Raw genomic sequence first — 22,524 nt, 5'->3', positions numbered from 1 at the left:
CCCCCTCCCCCGCGACCCCCCCCACCACGGATCATTGACGGTGCTCCGGCTTACACAGTGCGTAGGATTCTGGACTCCAGACGCCGGGGCCGGGGAACCCAATACCTAGTGGATTGGGAGGGTTTTGGTCCAGAGGAGCGGTGCTGGATTCCCCGCCGCCAGATCCTGGACGCCGTCATGGTGAGGGACTACCATCGCCGTCGGCCAGACAGGCCTGGTGGGGTGTCTGGAGACACCCGTCGGAGAGGGGGTACTGTCAGGTCGCCACCCTCAGGAGGCGTCGGTGTGTTGGCACCAACCAGCACTCGAGGGGGCCGGACGTCAGCACGGAGGTGAGAGCAGGGCCCAGCTGCGTCTCATCCACAATCACCCCACCTGTTGCTGCCTTCCAATCAGGGGAGGTATTTAGGAGCGGCCCCGAAGCTTCTTCCCCGCCGGATTGTTAGTCTTGTTTGTGAGTCAGACCGACAACTCAGGTCGAAGAACAGCAAGAAGTCAGAGGCCGCTGTTCTAAAACTAACCAGTGTCCTGTCTTCCTCTTTTTCACCCAGGCACCTGAACGGGCCGCATGGCCCACGCACCTCCCCGGGAATCCCGCTCACTGTTTTTCCCCACCTCTGGAATCCGGGACCGCCGTCACCACCCCGTCACCTCCTAGTCCGGTGCCTCCTTTTCACGAATAAAATACATGGTGACTAACAAATCTGCGTTTGGGTCTTTTCCAGTGGAGGCAATACGGGACATAAACCCGCCCTAGTCCAACTCAACATGCCTTTAACCTGCATTCTTTATGGTGGCCATTAAGGATCCACTTTAAAAAAAGAGAAGTCTGATTGCATCAATTGTATTCTCCCTTTATTACCAGAGTAGACGTTGTGAACATGGCTTTATGGTCTCAATTGATCTCAAGTCTTCTGCAGCATGATGTTCATTTAGTAAATGATGGTCCCGCCAGAGCTTCAGAAACGTGAGCCGCTGTTGTTTTACAAGTTTAATTCTAGGAAATCACATAAAGCACATTTGATTTCATCTAAAAATACATATAAATACGTAAATACTGTTGGGCAAACAGAGAGAGGCTGACCAGTCAGTGTGTAAACAACCCTCTGGCTTCATTAGCTGTGATGTTTAGTGTGCCGCTCCACGCCTCCCCCTCTCCTCTCCTCTCCTCTCCTCTCCTCTCCTCTCCTCTCCTCTCCTCTCCTCGGAGGCCCGGTGGGTTAATGGCCGTGCCGACGTTTCGATGTGTGACACAGGGAGAGAGCGTCTTTCAGGAGGAAACAAGGAACGTCCTTGGCAACGTTACGACGTGATGCGGCATCCACAGCTTTGAGTGCAAAACCGCATTAAAAGAGTAAAAACAGAAATACTTTGATCGTCCTTAAGACACATATTGTGCCAAAGATGACTGAAAAAAAAAATGAATAAAACAGTGTTGTTTATCTGAATGCAGTTTAAAACATGGCTGCACAGAAATGCTCTTTCATCTCTTCAAATGCATCATCAGCGCTGTGAAAAAAACGAACCCCCCCCCCCCCACCCTAAAAAACCCAAATCAAAAAAGGTCCCACATGCACGAGGAGTCGGATCAAAGTGTTTCCGTCATCGACACTGACGTGTCAGGTGTTGGCGAGGTGGGGGGAGGATCCCCCGGGTGAGCTGGACTCCGGTCCGGCCTCGGCTCCGTCAGGCGTCAGCGTGAAGAAGCTCGTGTGCTGAAATTTGAGCACCTCGTTGCCCCAGCTGGTCCACCCGGGCTGGAGACTGCGGGCGAACAGCTCCAGGCACTCGGCTCCGCCCCCGACGTGGGGCATCAACACCTCTGCGGAGGGGGGGGGGGGGGGGGGGGGGGGGGGGGGGGGGGGGGGAGACAGAGACAGACACGAGGAAGAGGAGCGTTTGGGATCGGTTCAACCCTCCATGGGGCCAAATGACAGGCCGCCATTGACCTTCTGTCCTCTGCGTGGTGCGCGCTCACGTTAGAATTTGAACCAAGTGCGGACTGGAGACCACACGTGGCCGATGATCAACCAGCTCTTGCTGTTTCAAGGCTAAACGCGCTGCGTTTCACTGCCCTCTCTCCGGTTACGGCATGAGAAATTAATTTGGACTAGTCATCATCGATCTGCGTACTTTGTGTGCATCCGGGGGGGATTAGAAAAAGGATAAGAGATGAATAATTCCTGGTCTGAACACGCACCAGCAGTTTATATAATTACTTCAAACGAATCGCTAAGGAGCTTCATTTGCCTCCCCCCCAAAAAAAGGAAAAAAAAAGGCAAATTCAGGCTGTAAGTCCCCTGCTGCCATTTCCTTCGGTGGCCCTTTGCTAGTTACTGTGTGAGAGGCGAGGGCCCGGCTCCCTCGCAGCGTTCAATGTGGCAGTGACCTTCAGCCCAGAAGAGACGATCCTCCAGCACACACCTGACAGAGAGAGTTTCACCTCCTCTGCTCAAACCGCCGGGGAGTTAATGAGCCCGGAATGCCTGATTTCCCCCCCCCCCCCCCCCATCCCACCTGCACGATGTGGAGTCCTGCCTCTCGTTTTCTCCTCGCCTGCACGTCAGAGCGACACGCAGGGGGGGGGGAGGGGGGGGGGGGGGGGGGGGGGGGCGGCAAACATGCGGCTCTGCGGCTGATTCAACCTCGACCGGTGACTCGGCTCTCAAAAGATGAACTGGGAATAAGAGGTCCAATTATCATCTTAACTGGGAAACGACAGAACGTATGAAACTTCTGCCCGAGAGAGACCTAGAGCGAAGAAGACCAACATGGATCCAGATAAATCTCCTCACATCTAATGGCTGGATCTAATCTAAGATGCAATAGATTTTATGTTTGTTCTTTTTAAGTCCTTCTCCCCCTTTTAAGTAGCTTTCAATCAATAAAATCAATAAGTTTGATGTTCAGCACACCTGTTGGGAGTGAAGGTTATCCGCCTTAGACAAAACGTCCAGTCCGCTCTAATTACGTATTTAAAGTAATGAATTATGACATGGAAGCACAGTGTGATGAGAGTCACTTCACAGTCTACCCTCAGCTCTACGGAGCTTCGGAGTGTCTATAAAACACAGCACAGCTTATTTCTGTAAGAAAAAGGAGACATTCTAATAATAAGAAGAAGAAGAAAGTGCAGGTGAGTATTGGGAATGTAAACGCTATTCAAGAAGCCCGATGCTGCTCCTTACACCTGAGTGGGTTGATTATTATTTCTTTTTCTTTGAATAGATAATAGCATAGCAAGCACAAAGCGTACCACTTGTAACCTGCATTAGAAATATTGGGAACAGATATCGAACTCCTTATTATAATATTGAGCTCTATTCACTATTCCCATCCCTAATTAACAGGGAAAACACACGACTTGTACAGTGCAAACACTTTTTTTCATAATGCAGCTTGACCATCTGGCAAGGACGGGCCGCAGTGTAATGGTGTCCTGTATCTCTCCATAGCAACCGGACATGTCAGTGCTAGGAGCCCCATCTGAGAGGGGAGAAGTGGGTCAGGGTTTCTCAACGCCGCAGACTCGTGGCTTCACACCGCCGATGCTGCCCGCTGGTTCTGGAGGGATCCGATGTGCTCGACAAAGTGCAGCAGAATTACACGCACCCGAGCGTGAGGTTCATTGATGCCACGGGTCTGGAGATGTATTCGAAATTTCTAGCGGTTGCATAATCGATAGCAGGGGAGAACAAAAGAAAAAAACAAATCCCACCTTTCCTCCGCGGTGTTGAATTATCTCGTCAAATAGTTTAATCAAGGAACCGTTCTGCTGTCACTGGCAGCTGTGCAGGAGCCGGGTCAAGCCCCTTTCTGATACTTCACGATACGCTGCAATCTGCAACTATTACACTTACGGATTCGAGCCACACCCACCGCCCCCCCCCCCCCCTCCCCTCCCTCTAACTGAAGATGAAACGGACACAACCGCAGATCATTGTATTCTATTCAATGTGCAGGCTCTTGAGGTGGAGCCTTCTCTATGCCTCTGCGCCTGCAAACACTTGGCTGTGTTTTGCTCTACGTACTGCACAATAAATCACATCCTCCCCCCCGAGAGGGAGGGACGTGACGTCGAGCCTGGCTTATTCATCGTGCCTGCATATTCATTGCCAAAAGGTCTTCCATCGATTCCAAGCAGCGGAAGGCCGCGTTGAAAGTCAAGTCTTGCAGCGACCTCCCCCCCCCCCACCTCCCTCCCCCCGATCGGTGCAGATGGGACAAATTTGATTAATTCCACGCAGCAGAAGTCCCCACTCGGAAGGAGCAAAGCACTGCCTGGTTAAGCTTTTTCTCCTCAAGTTAAACATTCAAAAACATGACGTTAAAACTAAAATGGATCATTTCGTACATTAATGTGTGTGTTTCCTCTTAAATGTTATGTGCCATAACGGTCTCCTGACACATTGTACAATCAGAATGGTGCACTTTAACTGTCAAGAGAAGCTGGGGTAGATGCTAAGCTCATCACTGAGGCAGTAAAGCAACACAACCGAACCTTTGAAACAGGGCCGGGTCTAGGCAGGGGCAAGAGGGGGCCTGGCCCCCTCAAATAAATGTTGCGCCCCCTCAAACTAAATTGTCAATAAGACATGGTAAAAGGTGCTGGAGCACAATGCCCCCTCAAGATTTGTGGCTGCCCCCTCATACATGCCTGTCTAGACCCGGCCCTGCTTTGAAAGTGCAGCATTGCCCCCTGGTGGCGTGGAAAAACATACCCTGTTGCCTAATTTACCTGAGAGACAGGGCTTCTGGGAGTGGAGGGCCGATGGGACGCTGACAATCAAACGCTGGTCCTCCACAGGAACCGCCGATGTCGGCGCAGAGCTGAAAGTGGCGAGACCAGACGTGCTGCGTTCAATGGCTTTACAAACACCGCGGGAAAAAAGTGAAAAACCGAAAAAAGGAAAACGTCTCGGCCACCTTTCGGCGTCGCAGCGATATCGGCCCAGCACCAACACCTCATACGGTTTCTTGTGATTGGAATCCAGCGGAAACACAAACTCCCCAGATGTGGTCACCTGAGAGAGGCGGGGGAGGGTGAAACATCTGGAATCACAGCAGTAAGTGACAGGGGAGGGGGGGGGGGGGCTGTATCTATTCAGCAGATTTGTGCACCTTGACCCAGAACCACTCGGCCACGACTTCCAGCCCCCAGTGTGGATACAGCTCGTCCCGCACAAAGCGCAGGTGGCTCGGCCGGTTCGTGACCCATGTGACCACCAAGCAGTTTGGGGAGGCCAGCGTGGGTATCGGGAGACGTTTCAGCTGGGACGAGGGCAAAGAGCTGTACCTTCATGGAGGAAAGAGATGTGACGAGAAGAAAACTCAACTCCTATATCCTTTACCTCGGATTCTGAAATTAACATTAATCATGAATGCATTATTGAACATGTAAAATGCTTCTTTTTAACATATCAACTCTGAAGATGAAACAATTTGAGTTGCCTTGATGCATGACTTGTATGTGTGCCCATACGTTCTACCTGCAGGTATTATTTAATAAATGTTAAATGATCGAGTAATATTTTCTTACAGCCCCCTTGGTTTGATCTTTTTTATTCAGATGACACCCAGTTACCTGCGGCTCCTTTTCACAGACTTGTTTTCCCACGGCGGATCCATGACTATCAGGTCAAATCGTTTTCCATCTGTGTGACAAAACCAGCAGAATCGGTCAAACGACGTCAGAGCGCCTGAAAACCAACCGAGTGCAATACATTTTGGCGAAGGTTCTGTTCACGCCACGGCCTCCTGAAACCGTGGCACTTCCCTTCCCTCGCTCGCTCGCTCCCCTCGGTTCACGGTGTACTCACAGCGGACCAGGGGTCGCATCCTGGTGAAATCGGACAGCAGGAAGGCGGCGCGTGGCGGTATCACGTACTCGCCTCCCATCAGCGGGACCACCGCGGCCCAGCGGGCCTCGTGCTGCGTCACCCGGGAGAACAGGTCCAGGTGAGACGTGCGGCCGCCTTCGCCAACCAGCGGCTGCACGCACTGGTCCCGCCGCCGCTGCTGGTCGTCGTCGTCGTCGCCATCGTCGTCCGCTATGGGGAGATCTCTGGCCATGTCACAGAGGGCGGCGAGGCCGCACTCCTGAGAGGGGAGAGGCGCTTTCACGGCGTCCGTCACGCCGGTCAGATACCCCAGGGACCGGGCGGAAGCTAGCAAGGACGTTGTCCCCTCGAGGACAACTGACCCGATCTGTATCAGAAGACATTGTTATACATTCATAGTTTAGGAGATCTGAGGAATTTTTTTTTTTAAGCAGGAAATATAATGGGATGTGATCATAAGTGATGGACATGAAGTACAGTAGTTAGAAGAGTTTATTTAAGTGCTTCGATTTCTACCTACTTTATACTTGCACAACTCTTTCTTAAGATATTCAGCTAGGAGAGAAGTATTATAACGTACCTTCTCGTGGAAGGCCCGTGAATCAATTTCCCCCTGGTTGAGCTCACTGCAGTGTTTTCGTTTCCTTTTCTGAAAGTCATATCATTTACGATTTCTGTTTCACAAACAGCAGATATTTATTCATTCATTCATTTATTTATTTTTCCTAGAGTATTTCCAATAAAAAAGATTATTGAAATACAAATATAACCAAAGGTGTCTTAAAATATTGAATAACTGGTAAATATGATTTCTGTGTTTTTGGCTGAAAGAGAACATAAGCGTGTCGTTGCGTTACATAAAAGTAACGCACATGTCGCTTTACCTTCGATGCTCTGTCTGCTTTATGCAACATGTCCGTGTTTCCTTCATCCACATCGGCCCCGGCGCTGAAATGACACTTTGGCATCTGGAAGCATTGCTTCTTGAACCGACCCGTCCAGTGAGACCTCTGGTCATCTTCGCCCGGTCGGCGGCAACGACAATAACCCCGATCCACGAGCGCGTGCGCGTCCAAAACCCAGCCGCGCGCGCCACGAACCACCACAGACATTGCGTAATAACGTGATTGGGTGGTTGGGGGGCGGGGGGGGGGGGGATTACGGCTCTTCTAGTTTCGGTTTTCCCCAAAAGTTAACACGCTCACACGGTTTGGAGCGGTTTCGTTTACGCGGAAGTTGGAAAGGACGCCTGTGAGTTTCTGTGTGTGTGTTTGTCCCTGACGGGCTTCCGTAGAATCGAAAGCGAGCGCGTGCTTAAAGGGGCAGGCCCGCATTCCGTCGCGCGCAGTCCGCGGTTGGCTCTCGTGCGCGCACCGCGGAACTCTCGAGGATTTAAAGTAAACGTCTTGATAAGACAAAAAAAAAACACACACACACACACAAAAAAAACAGGCAAACACAGTTGAACCGGCAGTCTTCATGGAGGGGCAGAGGAAGGGCAGGTGCGTCACCGTGTACGACTGTCGCTACGAAAATAAAGCGCGACCCAGGAGAGAAGTGCTGGAGACGAGCGGTCTGAACTTCAACGCCTTCCTCCTGCTTCTGCAACGGGTAAGGTTGACTGACTTCACCGCAACATCCTGTCTTAATACCCCAACGGAATGTTTCAGCACGCGTTGACTTTTACTTTACTTAACACTTTTAACACCTAATGACATCTGAGATAACCCTCCAGTCTCTACTCTTCTGTTTCATGCATGTTTCCCCTCTAAACCCATTCTATAATCTTGAATAAGGGCTCTATAATAAGTGCACTAAGGTAGGCGATGAAAAGCAACAAAGGGACAAAGTGTCCACAGAGACATTTCAAAAAGACACCCAGGAATGGGACCACCCTGTCTCCCACCCCCTGCTGCCACTGCTGCAGAAGACACGGTCTGCCCCAGCTTGTCCAGAGACTCTCACGGTTCCCCACGGGGCATTTCCGGGTGAGAAAGGCCTCTTTGGTAAGGAGGCCGCCCCCCCCCCCCACCCAATGCCAACTGGAGAGGGTCCAAAGATGAGCTCAGCGGGAGGCGGAGGCGGTTTAAGGACCAACCTCTGCCGGGGGCTTCGTCAGGTGTGATGTTAGAGACCACCGGCCCGACGCTGTGGAGGTTCGAGTCCCCCCGGGTCATGTGTTTGCAACTCGTGTATTGCCACCTTTCATGCTGTGTGAAGGAATTATATTTACAAATTCAAATGACGATTGAATGATTCAAAAGAGGCCTCATCAACAGTGTAATGTAATGTAATATTGTTCTTATATGTAGTTGCGTTGCCTTTTACATGGACTCGTCTGTCCGGAAACAAAGTTGAATTATAATGTTTCAAATCCATACATCTTCATCTTTTCTTACGAGGGCTTGAAATGTGAAGATGAATGTTTCACACTGTTCTACCTAATGGATAACGCTTGGTAAAATGCCGCCGCCGTCTTGCCGCTCCAGTAGCGGTGTTTGGGGGATCCACAGGGAAACCACAAAGTGATCCGGTTCAGGCTGATAAGAAGCCACAAATCCACACGGTGGAGAGAGTGGTTTCACTTTTGGTTAGGTACAAAAAAAAGGTGTCTCAAAGTGTTCTGTTGCTTTACCAATCAATGCTTTGACTGATCGTTTTAGCTGCGGCAAAGAACTGATTCTTAATTTTTGACATTTCATCACAGAAGTTCTCAATCCACTCACATGAAACATTTGTGCTGGCCACAACGGACCGAATAGTCCTGGATTTTGACAAATTTGGTGAGTAAATCGAAACGTTGGCGCGACAAGTTACGCTGACATAATTCACTGCTGAGAAAAGGTTCCAAAAATGTGAAACTGGTCATCATTCTTTTGCTTATCTCATTGAGGCCCATCTGAATGCGAGGGTTGTCGCGACAACCCGTCTCATCACTTTATTGATTTTGAAAAAAAATTCGATCCGCCCCCTGCGAGTGCGCCCGCCCTAACTTACGCCGGCTCCCCGGGGAGCGTACAGGACAACGATGGAATGATGTTTTTTTTTTTTTTTTTTAATGCATCATTTTCCCATCGCAGAGGAGCTCCAGGACGGCAGCACCCTCCACCTGCTGCAACAGGAGGGCCAGGCCCTGACGGGGGCGACGGAGGAGCACATCAACTTCACGCCTCACTACGACACGCTGATCAAGGGCGGCCTGCACGAGTACTACGCCAGCGAGAGCCAGAACCCGCTGGGTAGGTTCTCGCGCGAGTCGTCCGCGACGGAGACGCCGTGACGCCGTTTCTTCTTCTTCTTCATCCTCTTCTTCTTCTTCTTTCACCAGCGTACGCACTGGCCGAGCTGATCGACAACTCCCTGTCGGCCACAGCCAGAAACCCGGGCGTGAGGACAGTGGAGATACGGATGGTTGGTTGTGTATTTTATGACCATATCTTTTTCTCCCCCCTCCCCCCCCCCCCCCCCAAAATTCTTGTTTGTCTAAACCTGCCCTTCCGTCTCCGGCGTCCAGGTGTTCGATGGAACTCAAGGGAAGCCCACGGTGATTGTCTTGGACAATGGTTGCGGGATGACCTCTAAACAGCTCAAGAACTGGGCGGTGTACCGGCTCTCCAAGTTCTCCAGGGAAGGGGTCACGGTCGGAGGGTCGGTGTGCTACACTTTCTTGGTTTTTCTAGTTTCAGTTTGCTCAAGATTCACTTCTAAAGTTGTTTTTAGGGAGTTTCGAGTGCATCATTCTCTTGTACGTCTGTTGTTTTTCTCCCCCCCCCCCCTGCAGTAAGCTCGAGGGGTACACGCGACCCGAAGCAGTCCCTCGTAGTCTCAACAGTGATATATCCTACTTTGGAGTTGGAGGAAAACAGGCTGTTTTCTTCATCGGAAACTCCGCCAGGGTATGTGCCACAAATGCTGATGAAGACCGTGGCTTCTTCTTTTATCTTCATGTTTTGGTGTAAAAAAAACAAAAAACGGTTGAAATTCATCACGGATAAAGAAAACTAACCATGGATTTATTTTGAATTGTTTTTTTCTTTCTTTTCTTTTTTTAGATGATCACCAAACCCGCCGGCTCCCCAGATGTTCACGAGCTGGTTCTGTCAAAAGAGGAATTCGAGAGCAGAGAGAGGGACAAACGGGATATTTACTCCACGGTCATTAAGAACAGGAAGGTGAGTGCTCGGGCCCCCCCCCCGGAAAAAAATAAAAATAGACTCCCGCTCAATCAGAAACGTTGCCCATGTGTCCGCGTCGCCCCCCCCCCCCTGCAGCCGGGGGACTCCTCTCACGTGAAAGAGGACGAGCGCTGCCTCCGTGCCCTGATCGCCGAGGAGTCGGGCAAAGAGAGCTTCACCGCCGTGGTGATCGGCGGAGTCCTGCAGCACCACATCGCCTTCCTCAAGCGAGACTTCCGCGTGTTGACCAGACAGCTGGCGTGAGTTCGCTCACCCACAACATCTCAAAGTGTTTGTTCACTTGAAAAGGAACAAAAAAAAAACAACCATCTGGTTTTTTTTTTTGTTCCCATTTCAGCAACCTGTATCACTACTACATCCATGGAGTCCACGGAAAGGATCCCAAAAGCTGCTCGGCGACAGCGGATCATCTTCCTAAAATTGACATTCAGGTGAGGCTGAAAAAAAGATGCCATCTCGGCGGACTCCTTTTTTTAAAATTCAGTCATTTCTTTTAAACAGATCACCTTGCGCGAGAAGCCCCCCAAGTGTCCGCGCGCGCTGAACCTGCGCGAAGTGGACGACGACCGGCAGACGCTGTTCCTGGGCGCCGCCGTGGACGCGTTTGAGTTCAACTGCGCCACCGAGGACGGCGGCACGGTGGAGGGAGTCATCCGGTACCATCCGTTCCTCTACGACAGGGAGACCTACCCGCAAGACCCCGACGCTCCGCCGGGTATTTTACCTCAGAAGATAGAATACGCTCTTTTGAAATATACGTGTGTGTATAACTGCATATCTCATTTAGGTCTATTTCTTCATCAGATTTTCACGAGGACGATAATGATTGCGATAAGGAGTCCGCTGCCGGGCAACAGGCAGGCGCCAGGAAGCCCATCTTTGACTGTTTCTGGAATGGACGGCTTATTCCTTACACCAAATTGCACGAGTAAATACAATTACTTCCACTTTTAAGTAAAACAATGATAGGAAGTAGCTGCATTCCATAGCTGTACTCCTCACTTGAGGGATGTGTGTTTATTGGTGATCAAGACAAGTGTGCAGCATGTCGCAGTGTTGTTTAGGGAGGCCTCTCCAGTCCTGCTTTGTTTAGTCAAAACACCTCCTGGCTCCAGCTCTTGTGCTCTCGGCCCGGGAAGCGACTTCAACACAACTGTGTCAAAGAAAAGCTTGTGACCGTTTATCTCTCTCACACACACACACACACACACACACCGCTGACAGGTTTGACTGGTGTGCGGCGAATAAAGGACCAAAGGAGCTCGCCGAGTGTTACGGTCGCATTTCCGGAGCGCTTTTCAGTGACGACCGGTTCAACGTCAGCACGAACAAGCTCACCTTTATGAACCTGGAGCTGAAACTGAAGCAGAAGAGCACCATCTTCACACGCGTTGTTAACTCACAGGTGATCATATGCTTTTTTTTTTCTTCTATGTTTACAACAAAATGCAGCATTCGACCCTTTTGTAGCGGCTGAACCAAATGTAGAAATCCAGCATATTTTTAAGATTGATCAAAGCCTAAAAAGCACCGTTCAGTTGTTATTCCGGGTTGACGTTGTTGATATTTATTAAGTGAAAAATGGGTGGAGAGGCAGGAGCGCAGGTCTAAGAGTGAAAGCTCGGCGGCACATTTGGTCGACTGTAGGTCAGAGGTCAAGATTTGCTCAGAGAATCGGGAATTTAAGACCGAAGTCTCTGAATCAGTTTTCTCCATTTGTTCCTTGCAAGGGAAAAGGAATGAAGGAGTCCCAGCTTCTCGTGTCAAGCTGTGGGTGTGAAGGATCACAGGCATGCTCCTACGTACGCAGGGTTTTATTTATGGCAAAGATAAGAACACAACGTACTCGCTGTTTACTTTCAGGAGTATTTAGTGCCCCTTTTGCCGCAGTCTGTTGCCCTCATCCTTGGTTTTAGGGCCCAGGTCGCAACCTCCCATCAGTTTATGACCGGAGACAATTGCGCGCTCTCTCTCTCCCTCCCCCAAAAAGAGCTGAGTGAGTAGATCCGAGGGAAGGGGGAAGGGGGAGGGGAGAGGTAACCGGAGTCTCTTCAGGTCAAGCGTCTTCACTCACTTTTCCACTACGGCATTTACAGTTAAACATGGTGGCGTCATTATATCTCACAATACTACAAAACAGTGCTCATGTTGCTCTGAGGCAAATCGGATGCATCAGCATTAGAACATCTTTCTGTTCCGGTCAGAAACTGACAGTTTAATGCAGCTTTTGTTTCAATAAACAAAAAAAATATATATATATATATATTTATATATATTCCGCAGAAACAAAGAGGTAAAATCCTTAAGGAGTTTACGGAATGGTTGAAAAACTGCCACGAGAAGTTCGACAAGCAGGTGAAGTTCATGGGCTTCAAGGGGACCATAACGCGCACGGATTTGACCACGAAGAGGATGCAGCACCCCTGGGCGACGTTCTCCTCCATCGAATGGGACGGACAAGAATACGCAACCGGCCAGCTGGTGAGCTTTTTTTTATTCTTCTTCTTCTTTCTTTCCGACCTCCGCGTTGATGCCTGCGCGCGTCTTCCTGCAGGTGAAGTCTCGGAAGACGGTGCCCATTGTGTACGGCCGCGTGGGCCGCTTTCTGCTGCACGGGGAACACAAGGGCAACGTCTTTGCCACGGGGGGAGAGGTGGAAGTGGTTCTGGTAAGGAGGGAATCATTCTAGCTAGGAAACAAGGACTTTCTTCAGGTTTTTTTTCCTTTTACTTTTATAGAGCCCGATAATTGACGATTTAAAAATGTTTCCAGGAACCCAAAGAGTTTTACGAGGCCGTGAAGATCATCGCCATTTCCAGGATCGACAAGACCGCCACGGAGGAAGCCATCCAGAGCAACATTGAGAACGACTCCGCCAAGTAAGCATTTAGGCCCGCCGGGGGGGGCTCAGAGCCATTTTATCTTTGTTTTGTTTTCACCTTCCACATCGCGGGGGGGCGGGGGGGTCGTAGGGCCACTGAACATTCCTTTTCATCTCATCCGTTTCCTTCTTTGGCGAAATGCATTACATTACATGTCATGGCCGCAAATGTAGAAAAGGGGATTTCTGTATGTGCACATGTACCCTGGACCACAGCCGGTTTGACACATCAATGGTGACGACGCGTGAACGTAGTGCAACAGTTTCATTAAACCATCACTGGAGAAATAAAGTTATACGTCAGCCTCCTCCATCCCATTCTGAGATCTGATTCTGTGGTAATGAATGTGTGATTCATATAAGCACATAATTCAGATTTTATATTTCATCATTGTTGCAGGTTTCCGGAGCTCCTGCAAGTGTCCTGGCCGAAGGGGAACCCCTGGCCGCAGAATGGCCGTCGTCCAGCGGGGACTGATTTTGGTAAATTCGGTCGGCACAGCGCGCTGTTGATCAAAGAGACCTGGTGGTGTTGAAAGTTTGTCCTCCCCCCCCGCCCCCCACACGCATGATTTCAGGGCCACTACAAGTCAAAATTCTAAACAAGATGGGAGAGGCATTGTCCCAGATGCCAGCAGTGGGCCTGGGGAAAGGGAAGAAAATGGCCGTTGAGTACAAGATCGTCCACCACGGTAAGAGATGTAAAACCAGTCCTCCGAGCAGGAGGCCAACTCATCATTAGAGCTTCATGATGGTTCAATATGATGAATATCATAGCAAGATCATATCCCGAGATATGGTGATATCTAAATAAAATCAAATGTATTCAGTTCACTGTTACAAACAACAAAAAAGAGGCAAATCGTAGGAACAAAATAATTTATGCCTGTTAAATGTATTACAACTTAATCAGCTGTCTGCTTGGTAACATTCTTTTTTCTTTTCTTTTCTAAATGTTTGTCTTTCTTACGCAGTTTCTAAAGAAGATAAAACGATCCTCTGCCAGGTCGCACAGCATTCCCCAAATTGGGGTTTTGCGTTCAAGAAAATGGGTACGTTAGTTTTTGTTTGTTATCTTCCGGGTTTTTTATCACACGCAAGGACCCAAGGTCACACACACCATTTGTTACATCCTCGCTTTGAAAATGCAAATTCTCCTCCACATACACACCCAGATGGTGCCTACAAATGTTTGTGTTTTTTGGTGAACGGCTTCACCGGATTACGCTCAAGTCTTGATGTCTTGGTACCTTTCTGCTGACTTATTGAATTGAACTATTTGGGCAATAGTGGGAAACCACGGCACCTCATTCCAGACATACTGCCGGTGGGCTCCAAAGGAGATTGTGGGCCAAGTAAATCTACTCGGAGACAAAACAAGCCGAGTACAAGCGAAACAGAGTTGTTCACGTAACGTCACAGTGGAACCACTGTGTGTGTAAATCTGCACTGTGCACAAGGAAAGACTGAATTATGCCACGACTCCTGTCTCCTGGATAGATGTTTTTACATCTTATCCTGTGATAAAGATCACGTCTCTCAATTATGCAAACGTCTCATCTTTTTGCAGATGGTCTGACCAACCTGGGGAAATACACCTTCTCCCTGAACACGAAGATAAACGAAACCAACGCCTGCGTCTTCGGAGGCAGGAAACTGCCGAGCTTCGAGCTCATGTTCACCATCGTCGGTAAGGAGACACTTGAACCGCCGGACTCGCTCCTCACTGGTGACGAAGCGATCCCCCACACGTGCGCTGTTCCTCTCTCCTCCCTCAGCCGGCGAGGCGCAGAGCTTTGCTGTTGGCGCCGTGAGCGCCACGCTCAACGTGGGAGTGCCCTTCAGCATTCCGCTGTTCATAAAAGATGCTCATGACAACGCGGCGTTGACGCCTGCTGACCTCAGACCTGTACTCAAATGCAGGTGGGTCACGGCCGTTTTCTCCATCTAACAGCGGTTCATGTAACCCATGTGAAAGTAGACGTGTGTGTATATGTTTGATTTATTGTGAATCCCGCCATGTTTTTTTTTTTTTAATTACGAGAGGTTAACGTTATAATTATTATTTAATTAGTGGCCTGGAGCTGAGTTACGAGACAGTGAACAACGTCGGGACCACGTCCACCATCAGAGGTGTCAAAGCAAAAGGAAAAGTGCAGAATTACCAGCAATCAAAGGTTAGAAAATCTTTTTTAATACAATAAACACCTTGAAGGAGTGCAAACCTGGGCCACAAATGTTCATCCTTCAGCTGTTACTTTGCAGACGTACGAGCTGAAAGTCACGCTGCCGGGCCTGAAGACGGACACGCAGACGGTCCAGATCTGTCTTCTTCCTGGTAGGACTGCAAGTATTCATTTAGAACCTCTAATAACCTTGAAATAAGTCCAATTCACATGCAACAAGTGGGGTTGTTTTTACGGTTTAAATAAATTCTTTATTCACTTAAATGCTCAACATATTCCACCGTTATACTTTTTTTATGCTTGTTGCATAATCAAGTTTTTTGCGCCCTCGACTATTTAAATCCACACTTCTGTTGACGTTTTCAGGTAATCCACATTCCCTCCACGTGACGCCAGAAGACGAACCGATCACGTTGGAGAACGGAAACGCCGTCACGTTTAGCGCCCAAGTCCACGACGAGGCCGGAAACGTCACCGCTCACGCCAAGCAGATCGTCTGCTGCCAGGTAGCGTTTGGCTGAAAATAACTAGCCGCTGATGAGTCTTTTTTAGAAATGAAATCTTATTAAAACGATGAAGTTATGAAGAGAGTGATAAAGGGTGGGGTCTGTGTGCTTGGTTTGATTAACTCGCCTATTCAGCCTTTTTCGTATTTGAATATATCATCAGGTGACGGGGTTTCCACCGGTGACGGCTGACTGCAGCACCTCGGGAGCTGGGCAGCTTGTGACGAAGCCCATCAACCTGCAGATAATCAACGGGGAACCGCAGAACCTCACCGTTCAGTTTGAGATGCCCGTGAGTGAAAACTGTGGTGGTGGTTTGACCGAAGTAAAGGGAGGCTCACCAACAGACGTTTATCTTCGTACAAAGATCCTTAACGGAAGACAATGAATCAATACAGACATGTACGGCACTATTAGTTCATGTCTAATTACACTTTGAGGGGATCTTATTTGTCAGTCTGTGGGACCTTCTCAAGTCTGTTGGGATTTTACAAATAAACACGAGTTTAGTTACGTCGCAGATGTAGCGTTATTACGTTTTATTATGTCCCCCAGCGTTTTTGATTGTGTGTGATGTCAACACCTCTTCTTTATAACCCCCCCACCCCCCTCCAGAAGTGTAAGTGGAAGGTCCCGTTGGTTCTGAGGAAGCTGAAGGTGGTGCCCAGCACAAAGGTCTCCCACATGGAGCTCTGCGCCGGTGACAATTTGGTGCTGAAAAACCACGAGAAGATCGAGTGGCTGGCCGGGGGCTCGCTGGAGAACCTCTTCTACAAGCTGTTTGACGAGGCGGGTCGACCGGTGCCCCCCACCGCGCAGATCGCCCGCGGCATCAAGGTGCGTCCGTTACGGGACAGCGAGCGCGTCCCTGCGAAACCCAACGCGTCCGTTGCATCCGAACGCGCCGCGTCTCGTTTTGTGACTTCTCTGGGGTCGCTGTGACTGGGTTAAAGGTCAACTGGACGCGAGACGTCAACGACGAAGATCTGGCCCGGGGGAAGCTGCCCGTCTTAACGGTGCCGACGCAGGTGCAGCCGGCGCTCTTCTACCAGGTGTCCTACAAGGACCAGAGTGTGTCCGTCTCCTTCAACATAGTGTAAGCCTCATATTTGAACAACTCTTAACGGCTTTAGCTTCATATGTAACGACAGAGAGTGGTATTCATGGTCTCACCTTGTAACCCACACTTGTTCATCCTCTCTATTTTGTCTGTAGACCTCGTCCGGATGAACCAACTCAACTCAAAGCAACTTTGCTCCAAAATACAGTGAAGCTGGGCGAAATCCTCCCCGGAAACATCCGTTAGTTTCATCCTAAACTCGCCCGAGAGCTCATTTTTGAGGATTTGGCTGCAGCCTGGCTAACACGCATCTATTCCCCCTCTGCAGGCTTGGAGCTTCTGGACCAGTATGATAATACAACCAAGACATTTAACTCCACCTGCAAGAACCACATTACCGTGGAAGCGGACGGTCTGGACAAATCGGCCATCGCCTTTGTTTGGCAGGTGAGAAAGGAGACACGCAAACTTGGATTTAGAGAAAAGCCTACACAAGATTACTTCTACCTAAATTATTCCTGTTTCAACATCACCTCCAAAACTGTGCAAACGCTCTGAAACCAGGAGAGCAGCAGTTCTGTTGTGGTGACGGGGGTGCAGTTCCGCCCGGGGCCTCTCGGCCCCAGAGAGTTGTGCTTCGCCTACCGGGGCTTCGAGGGCCGCGTCCTGGTGAAAGTGACGGCCGGAGTCCCCGCGCAGCTCAAACTCGTCAGCGGGCCGGAGACGGTGAGAAAGACTCCTAGTGGGGGGGGAGTGGAGGAAGAAGCCGATTCCAAATATGACAAAGTTTTAATGAGAAGACTTTTGATCTATTTTTTTTTTTTTTTTTCCATACAAGCCTCTGCAGGTGCTGAACGACCACGGCATCCCGACGCCGTTTGTCGTCCAGCTGTGTGACGAGTGGGGGAACCCGACCGCCGACCAGAGGGTCGTGGTACGAGTGAACTCCTCCCCCCCGACGCTGAAGGTAAGCCCGGCGAGCCGCTCGCCGCTTTTCACACGTCCCCAAAAAGGAACCTCGCGCACAAATTGTCCCCCGGGGCGGATAACGATTGGTCCCGGGTCGCCTCAGGTGACGACGGCTGTCATTTCCAAACCGGTGAACGCGGAGGGGAGGGCCTCTTTCCCCGTGAGCGCCGTCAGCGGAACAAAGTAAGTGCCCCTTCATCAAAAAACCACCACTTTCTGTCGTCGTAATGCGGTTGTGGAGATCTCGGTCTGCAGCTTGTGTCCCAGCAGTCGCTGATAGGAGTTGCCCTGTTGTTCCACCAGGGGGTGCTATGAGCTTGTGTTCGACGGTTCCCTGAACCAGAAACCCATCCCTGGTTTCACCGTGAATCTCACCGTCATACCTGATCCCAACAAACCCGTCAGCCTGTCGGTGGAGTACAACACCGCCGCCGTGTTTCCCGCCGGAGGCCGCTTCCCTGGTCCGCCTCTCCATCAAGTCTAAGAGGATTCTTATTTCCCAGATTATAGTGTCTGTTAGCAGTGTGTGTGTGTGTGTGTGTGTGTGTGTGTTCAGTCTTCTCGGTGACCGTGGTGTCCGATGAAGGCTGCCCGATGACGACTTTTAACCCCGCTGCTGCGTCCATGTTGCTGTGGAAGGAAGCGCCGCCAGGAAACCCGCATCCATGCGCGGAGGTGACTTGGTGTCAAGAAGTGGAGCCCGAACAGATTTCCCTTATCTGCGTTTCTTCTGAACGGCGTCTTCTCTTCTTTTTTCTAGGTCACTGAGCTGAGGTGTAGTAAACCCACGAGGAACGAAAAGAACGACCGTTTCCACTTCAGGTAAAGCGCCTTTGCGTCCTGTCCGAGTGGCTGCAGGATGTTTAACACACACACAATATCAGAAGAGATGTGAGAATAGAGTCTGACTTGAGACTCTGCAGATTGTTCCACAGTAAAGTAGCTAGTTTACACTCAAATAACTGTTGATGTTTCAGATAATAGAAGGATGAGAGAGCAATTGAAGGTTAGATGATAAGACGGTAAATATTTAGTCTTAGCTTAAGCAAGCTTAGAAACAGGGGAAGCGGTTTGCATTTGTTCAATTGTAACTATTCCTTTTTAGGAAATGTAAACGTGTCTTTTTTTTTTTCTTCCACTGCAGAGACAAAGAGATCCCAGAACAAGTTGGAAAGTACGCCATCAAGTTTTCTCTTCAAATAGGCGATGGAAAACTCCTGTCCAGTAATCAGGTTGGTTGACTCATAGGAATCACATCCAGCAGCAGAAGGTCCGGGTCATCACCTCGCCAGTGTCTCCCGCCTCTTAGATCTCCATAGACGTGGTGGCCAATCAGCCCGTCAGACTGGCCCCCGACTCTCCGCCCCCCACCCCGTTTGTTTCCGACAGCAATGTCATTGCCCACCGAACCCTGGTGGAGAATATGACCCTGAGGATAATGGTGAGCGGGAACCCCTTTTTTTCGCTTTTTGAAGCGGTGGTCCAGGTTTAACGCGGCTGCTTTGACTGATTCCAGGACGCGCACGGAAACCCGGCGGGGCGGGACCTGGGCGGGACGGTGGTCGTCTCCATAGAGAACCCCGGCGGCGGCGAGTCCGTCCCGCTGTTCGAGGGCCAGAGGAACAGCTTGACGACGAGCCTGGTGGAGGGAAAGGCCCATTTCACCGTGAGTCGCCAGACGCGTGATGATCGCGTGATGATCGCGTGATGATCGCGTGATGATCGCGTGATGATCGCGTGATGATCGCGTGATGATCGCGTGATGATGGTGTGGTTCTGTTGTGCGCAGAGGCTGGTCATCATGCAGAACAGCCCCGGGGAGAACGGCAAGGACTACGTCCTCCTCTTCAGACCTGAAGGGTCGGCGGTTCCCACGACCCTTGACCCCTTTCAGCTCCCCTTCCGCTTCAACAAAGGTGGGGCATGAGATCTCTGTCAGGCCTCACGTATGACGTTGATGTGACGTGAAAGCAAAGCTTGACCTTTTCATTTTAAATACCGAAATGGGGTTTCCCTTATTCAGCGTTATTTTGTGAGTTTTGGTTGGATTTTCTCATATTTTAAGATGTATCTCTTTGTCTCTTAGTTGAAAGTGTTAACTAATTAACATATTACCTCAAAATCTCTCTGGTTAAAGTTTTTTTTGTGTTCAAATTGTTATGTTTAAATATGCAAATGAGGCTTTACTTAACAAAATCCACCAGTTAATCTCTTTTTACTTCTTTTAACTACTCAACAGTACTCAATACTGTCACAAAATAAATCTGTCTATGAACGATAAATTACCAAATGTTGAATTTTCTCTTTATCTTTTTTGGGGGGGGATTTAGATGCTGAGAACCAACGGACAATGTTTGAACTGACCAAGAAGAAAAATATGCTGACTTCTCGTATTAGAGCGTACAAAGAAACCTTCAACACATCCAAGGAACTCCTTAGTTTGATGACCAGTAAGATTTATCTCCTCTTTTTTTTTTGGTCCAAATGAGCCAGAATGCAGTGTGCTGCCGGGGAATTGTGTTGTTGAAACTTGAATTGTTGTTTAAAATGTAAACTAATTGCAAATACTACTTCTTCTTCTTCTTCTATCATAGCAAAACATCTGGATGAAAGTCAAATAGAGACTGTCATTCGAAACGAGCTGATCAATCGGAATGTGGAAATTGGCGACACTGTACGTGGAGGATGTTCTCAATGAATAGATGTGTTTCTATGTGTTTTTGCCTGCGGGTGATATTTACATATTTGTTACTCTTTGTAGATCCCAGAAATCGACAGAATCCTGAACGCAAAGAGATCTGAAGTGGACCAGATCCTCAGGACTCCCAGGAGAGTTTGCTCCATTCCCGACCAATTCAGAGGGCAGCAGGATGTTTTGGGAGCGGTAATGTCTGAGAAAAGCCTCCATACAGATGTGTCCTCCGGCACGTGCCTGCGCTGAATAAACGCTTTGCTTCTTCTTCTTCTTCTTCTTCTTCTTCTTCTTCTTCTTCCCTTCTGAGTACAGGTCGGCCACTTGGCCTTCGTGCAGGACGACGACGCCGCCAGGGTCATCTCCTGGCAACTCAGGGGCGACATGGACTGTGTCCTCACCAAGACGCTGGCGTCCGCGCAGAGGATCTACAGCGACACCAGAGGCCAGCAGCAGGTCATGTCCCTGGAGACGATGTTTGTGCGAGAGGACAACAGGTAGTCCCCCCCCCCCCTCCCCCCCCTGTGCCCAAGATGGATCCCTTTTGATTAAATGACGCCTTCCTGAACAGCTGTATTTCTCTTCCAGCACCATTTTTTTCTTCATATTTCCGTATTGGTGCCGGAGTTGCTGTCCTGCACATGCTTGATTATAGTTTTTTATTTCTTGAGCAGGCTCCTGCTGGCAGCCTTTGCGACAATAGTAATTTAAAGATCTCGTAATTCAAATAAACAATTGTCAGATCCACTGAGCCGTCCCTCTTCTAACATTTCAACTGCTTACAGACCATTGCCACACATAAGAAACGGCCGCTCGCTCTTCGACCCCCCCGGGAACCCCGTCTACGCCCTGGACCTCCTGCTCTTCCCAAGCGACCCGCAGAGCTGCCGCATCGGTGAGCCGCCTCACACGGATTAGCTTAGCGTGTTCTAGCCGCTGTTCTTTTCATTGCAGGGTTCATATTTGCCGTAGTCGGGAGGTGGGGGGAGGGGGGGGTTCAGAGGGTTCCCAGGTCTCTTTGTTTTTGCTATCGTCGAGTTTCGGCTAAATGGTTCCATCTGGCATTTTGGATTTCTCTTAACGGCTCTGAATGTTTTCAGCTTTTAAAAGCATCCTGGGAAACACCATCCTGATGGATGACCTGAACTCTGCAAACAGCTACCGGAAGGCGGTGGGTGACGGCGAAACTTTACTGACTGGCGCGCCCCCCCCCCTCTTTTCTTTTTTCCTCCTCACAATGCGCCGCTTCTTTCAGGTGGTGCAGCATAAGATGCCGTGTCCCACCATCCTGACCAGGCAGGGCGACCGGATCAGTGGCAACGGCAAGTTCGGAGGCGCCCAGAACCGAGCCCCTCCGATGCACGCGCTGAAAGTGTTTGGAGCCCCCCTCCATCCGCGTCACGCAGCTTTAAAGGAACACATAGGTGACTGTCACTCACTCACTCACGTGTGCGTGCACTTTTTGTGGGCCGGATTGTGCTTGAACGTCTCTCGTTGCGTGGCACAGACCTGCTGAGCAGGCACCGCGCCGCTCTGGAGAAGAGGGAAAAGGCGGCGGAGGACCGGGAAGTTCACCTGAAGTCGATGAAGTCGCCTGATATGCTGCAAAAGCGTAAGAAAATGGAGGATATGAAAACGCAGCTGGAGGAGACGGAGAGACTGCTCTGTAGGTTTCAAATATATACACACATATATTTATATATATTTTCATTCTCTTGGGGTTGTTGTTGTTCTCTAATTGGTCTGTATTCTGCTTCAAGTGTCGACCCCAGTGAGACCAGGGAAACGGCGCCTTGAGGGGGCCCACGAGCTGTCCGCTACCGTTGGAAAGAGATTCAAGTAGTCGGGACATGGACCGTTGCAACTGATCTCTCCTTGTAGACAGTGGAGTTTTTGTAATGGCTTTTTATTTGTATATCTTTTAATGGTTTTATAATAATCTGTGGACTGATTTATTGATTTAAAAGAACTGCTTTATTCTCTCTATAAAGAAAACACATATTTTTTAAGATCTTCTTTTGCCTGTGTCATTATTTCTATCCAACAACATGACATGATGTCTTATTTAGAGGCGTGTGTGCAGTGAGCCACTGACAGGCGGGGGATGATTGCCCCTCCGAAACCAAGACAACCATTAGCAAGGGCCCCCGGAAACCATGCAGTTATGACATGGTGATTTTGGATGAGGGACGGC

General features: G+C 49.7%; 2 protein-coding genes across 2 annotated transcripts; one reads left to right on the top strand and one right to left on the bottom strand.

Annotated features, from left to right (window-relative positions):
* Positions 1-833: 833 nt before the first annotated feature.
* Positions 834-7,081, bottom strand: mettl4 (methyltransferase 4, N6-adenosine). Its single transcript, XM_037455955.2, has 8 exons — positions 6,725-7,081; positions 6,421-6,489; positions 5,820-6,207; positions 5,585-5,654; positions 5,122-5,296; positions 4,927-5,024; positions 4,739-4,830; positions 834-1,822 (listed from the first exon to the last, which is right to left on the bottom strand). The coding sequence occupies exons 1-8, from the start codon at positions 6,950-6,952 to the stop codon at positions 1,620-1,622; spliced, it is 1,323 nt and encodes a 440-aa protein (XP_037311852.2). The 5' UTR covers positions 6,953-7,081; the 3' UTR covers positions 834-1,619.
* Positions 7,082-7,172: 91 nt separating this feature from the next.
* Positions 7,173-22,355, top strand: smchd1 (structural maintenance of chromosomes flexible hinge domain containing 1). Its single transcript, XM_037455954.2, has 47 exons — positions 7,173-7,451; positions 8,548-8,623; positions 8,921-9,079; positions 9,169-9,251; positions 9,355-9,488; positions 9,622-9,736; positions 9,893-10,012; positions 10,112-10,275; positions 10,374-10,467; positions 10,538-10,751; positions 10,841-10,964; positions 11,261-11,441; positions 12,320-12,517; positions 12,591-12,704; positions 12,809-12,915; positions 13,318-13,400; positions 13,496-13,609; positions 13,892-13,969; positions 14,488-14,607; positions 14,696-14,840; positions 14,992-15,094; positions 15,183-15,255; positions 15,470-15,609; positions 15,773-15,901; positions 16,225-16,446; positions 16,563-16,705; positions 16,825-16,910; positions 16,998-17,116; positions 17,234-17,395; positions 17,508-17,636; positions 17,742-17,821; positions 17,942-18,099; positions 18,195-18,313; positions 18,399-18,460; positions 18,783-18,870; positions 18,948-19,079; positions 19,155-19,304; positions 19,428-19,554; positions 19,969-20,088; positions 20,233-20,312; positions 20,400-20,522; positions 20,646-20,827; positions 21,116-21,225; positions 21,431-21,501; positions 21,586-21,754; positions 21,838-21,996; positions 22,091-22,355. The coding sequence occupies exons 1-47, from the start codon at positions 7,320-7,322 to the stop codon at positions 22,171-22,173; spliced, it is 5,874 nt and encodes a 1,957-aa protein (XP_037311851.2). The 5' UTR covers positions 7,173-7,319; the 3' UTR covers positions 22,174-22,355.
* The last annotated feature ends 169 nt before the right edge of the window (positions 22,356-22,524 follow it).

Source organism: Pungitius pungitius, chromosome 19 (assembly GCF_949316345.1).
Source record: "Pungitius pungitius chromosome 19, fPunPun2.1, whole genome shotgun sequence".
In the NCBI taxonomy this organism is placed as follows: domain Eukaryota; kingdom Metazoa; phylum Chordata; class Actinopteri; order Perciformes; family Gasterosteidae; genus Pungitius; species Pungitius pungitius.
The sequence above is the reverse complement of the archived record's forward strand: the minus strand, read 5'-3'. Positions and strand labels throughout refer to the sequence as shown.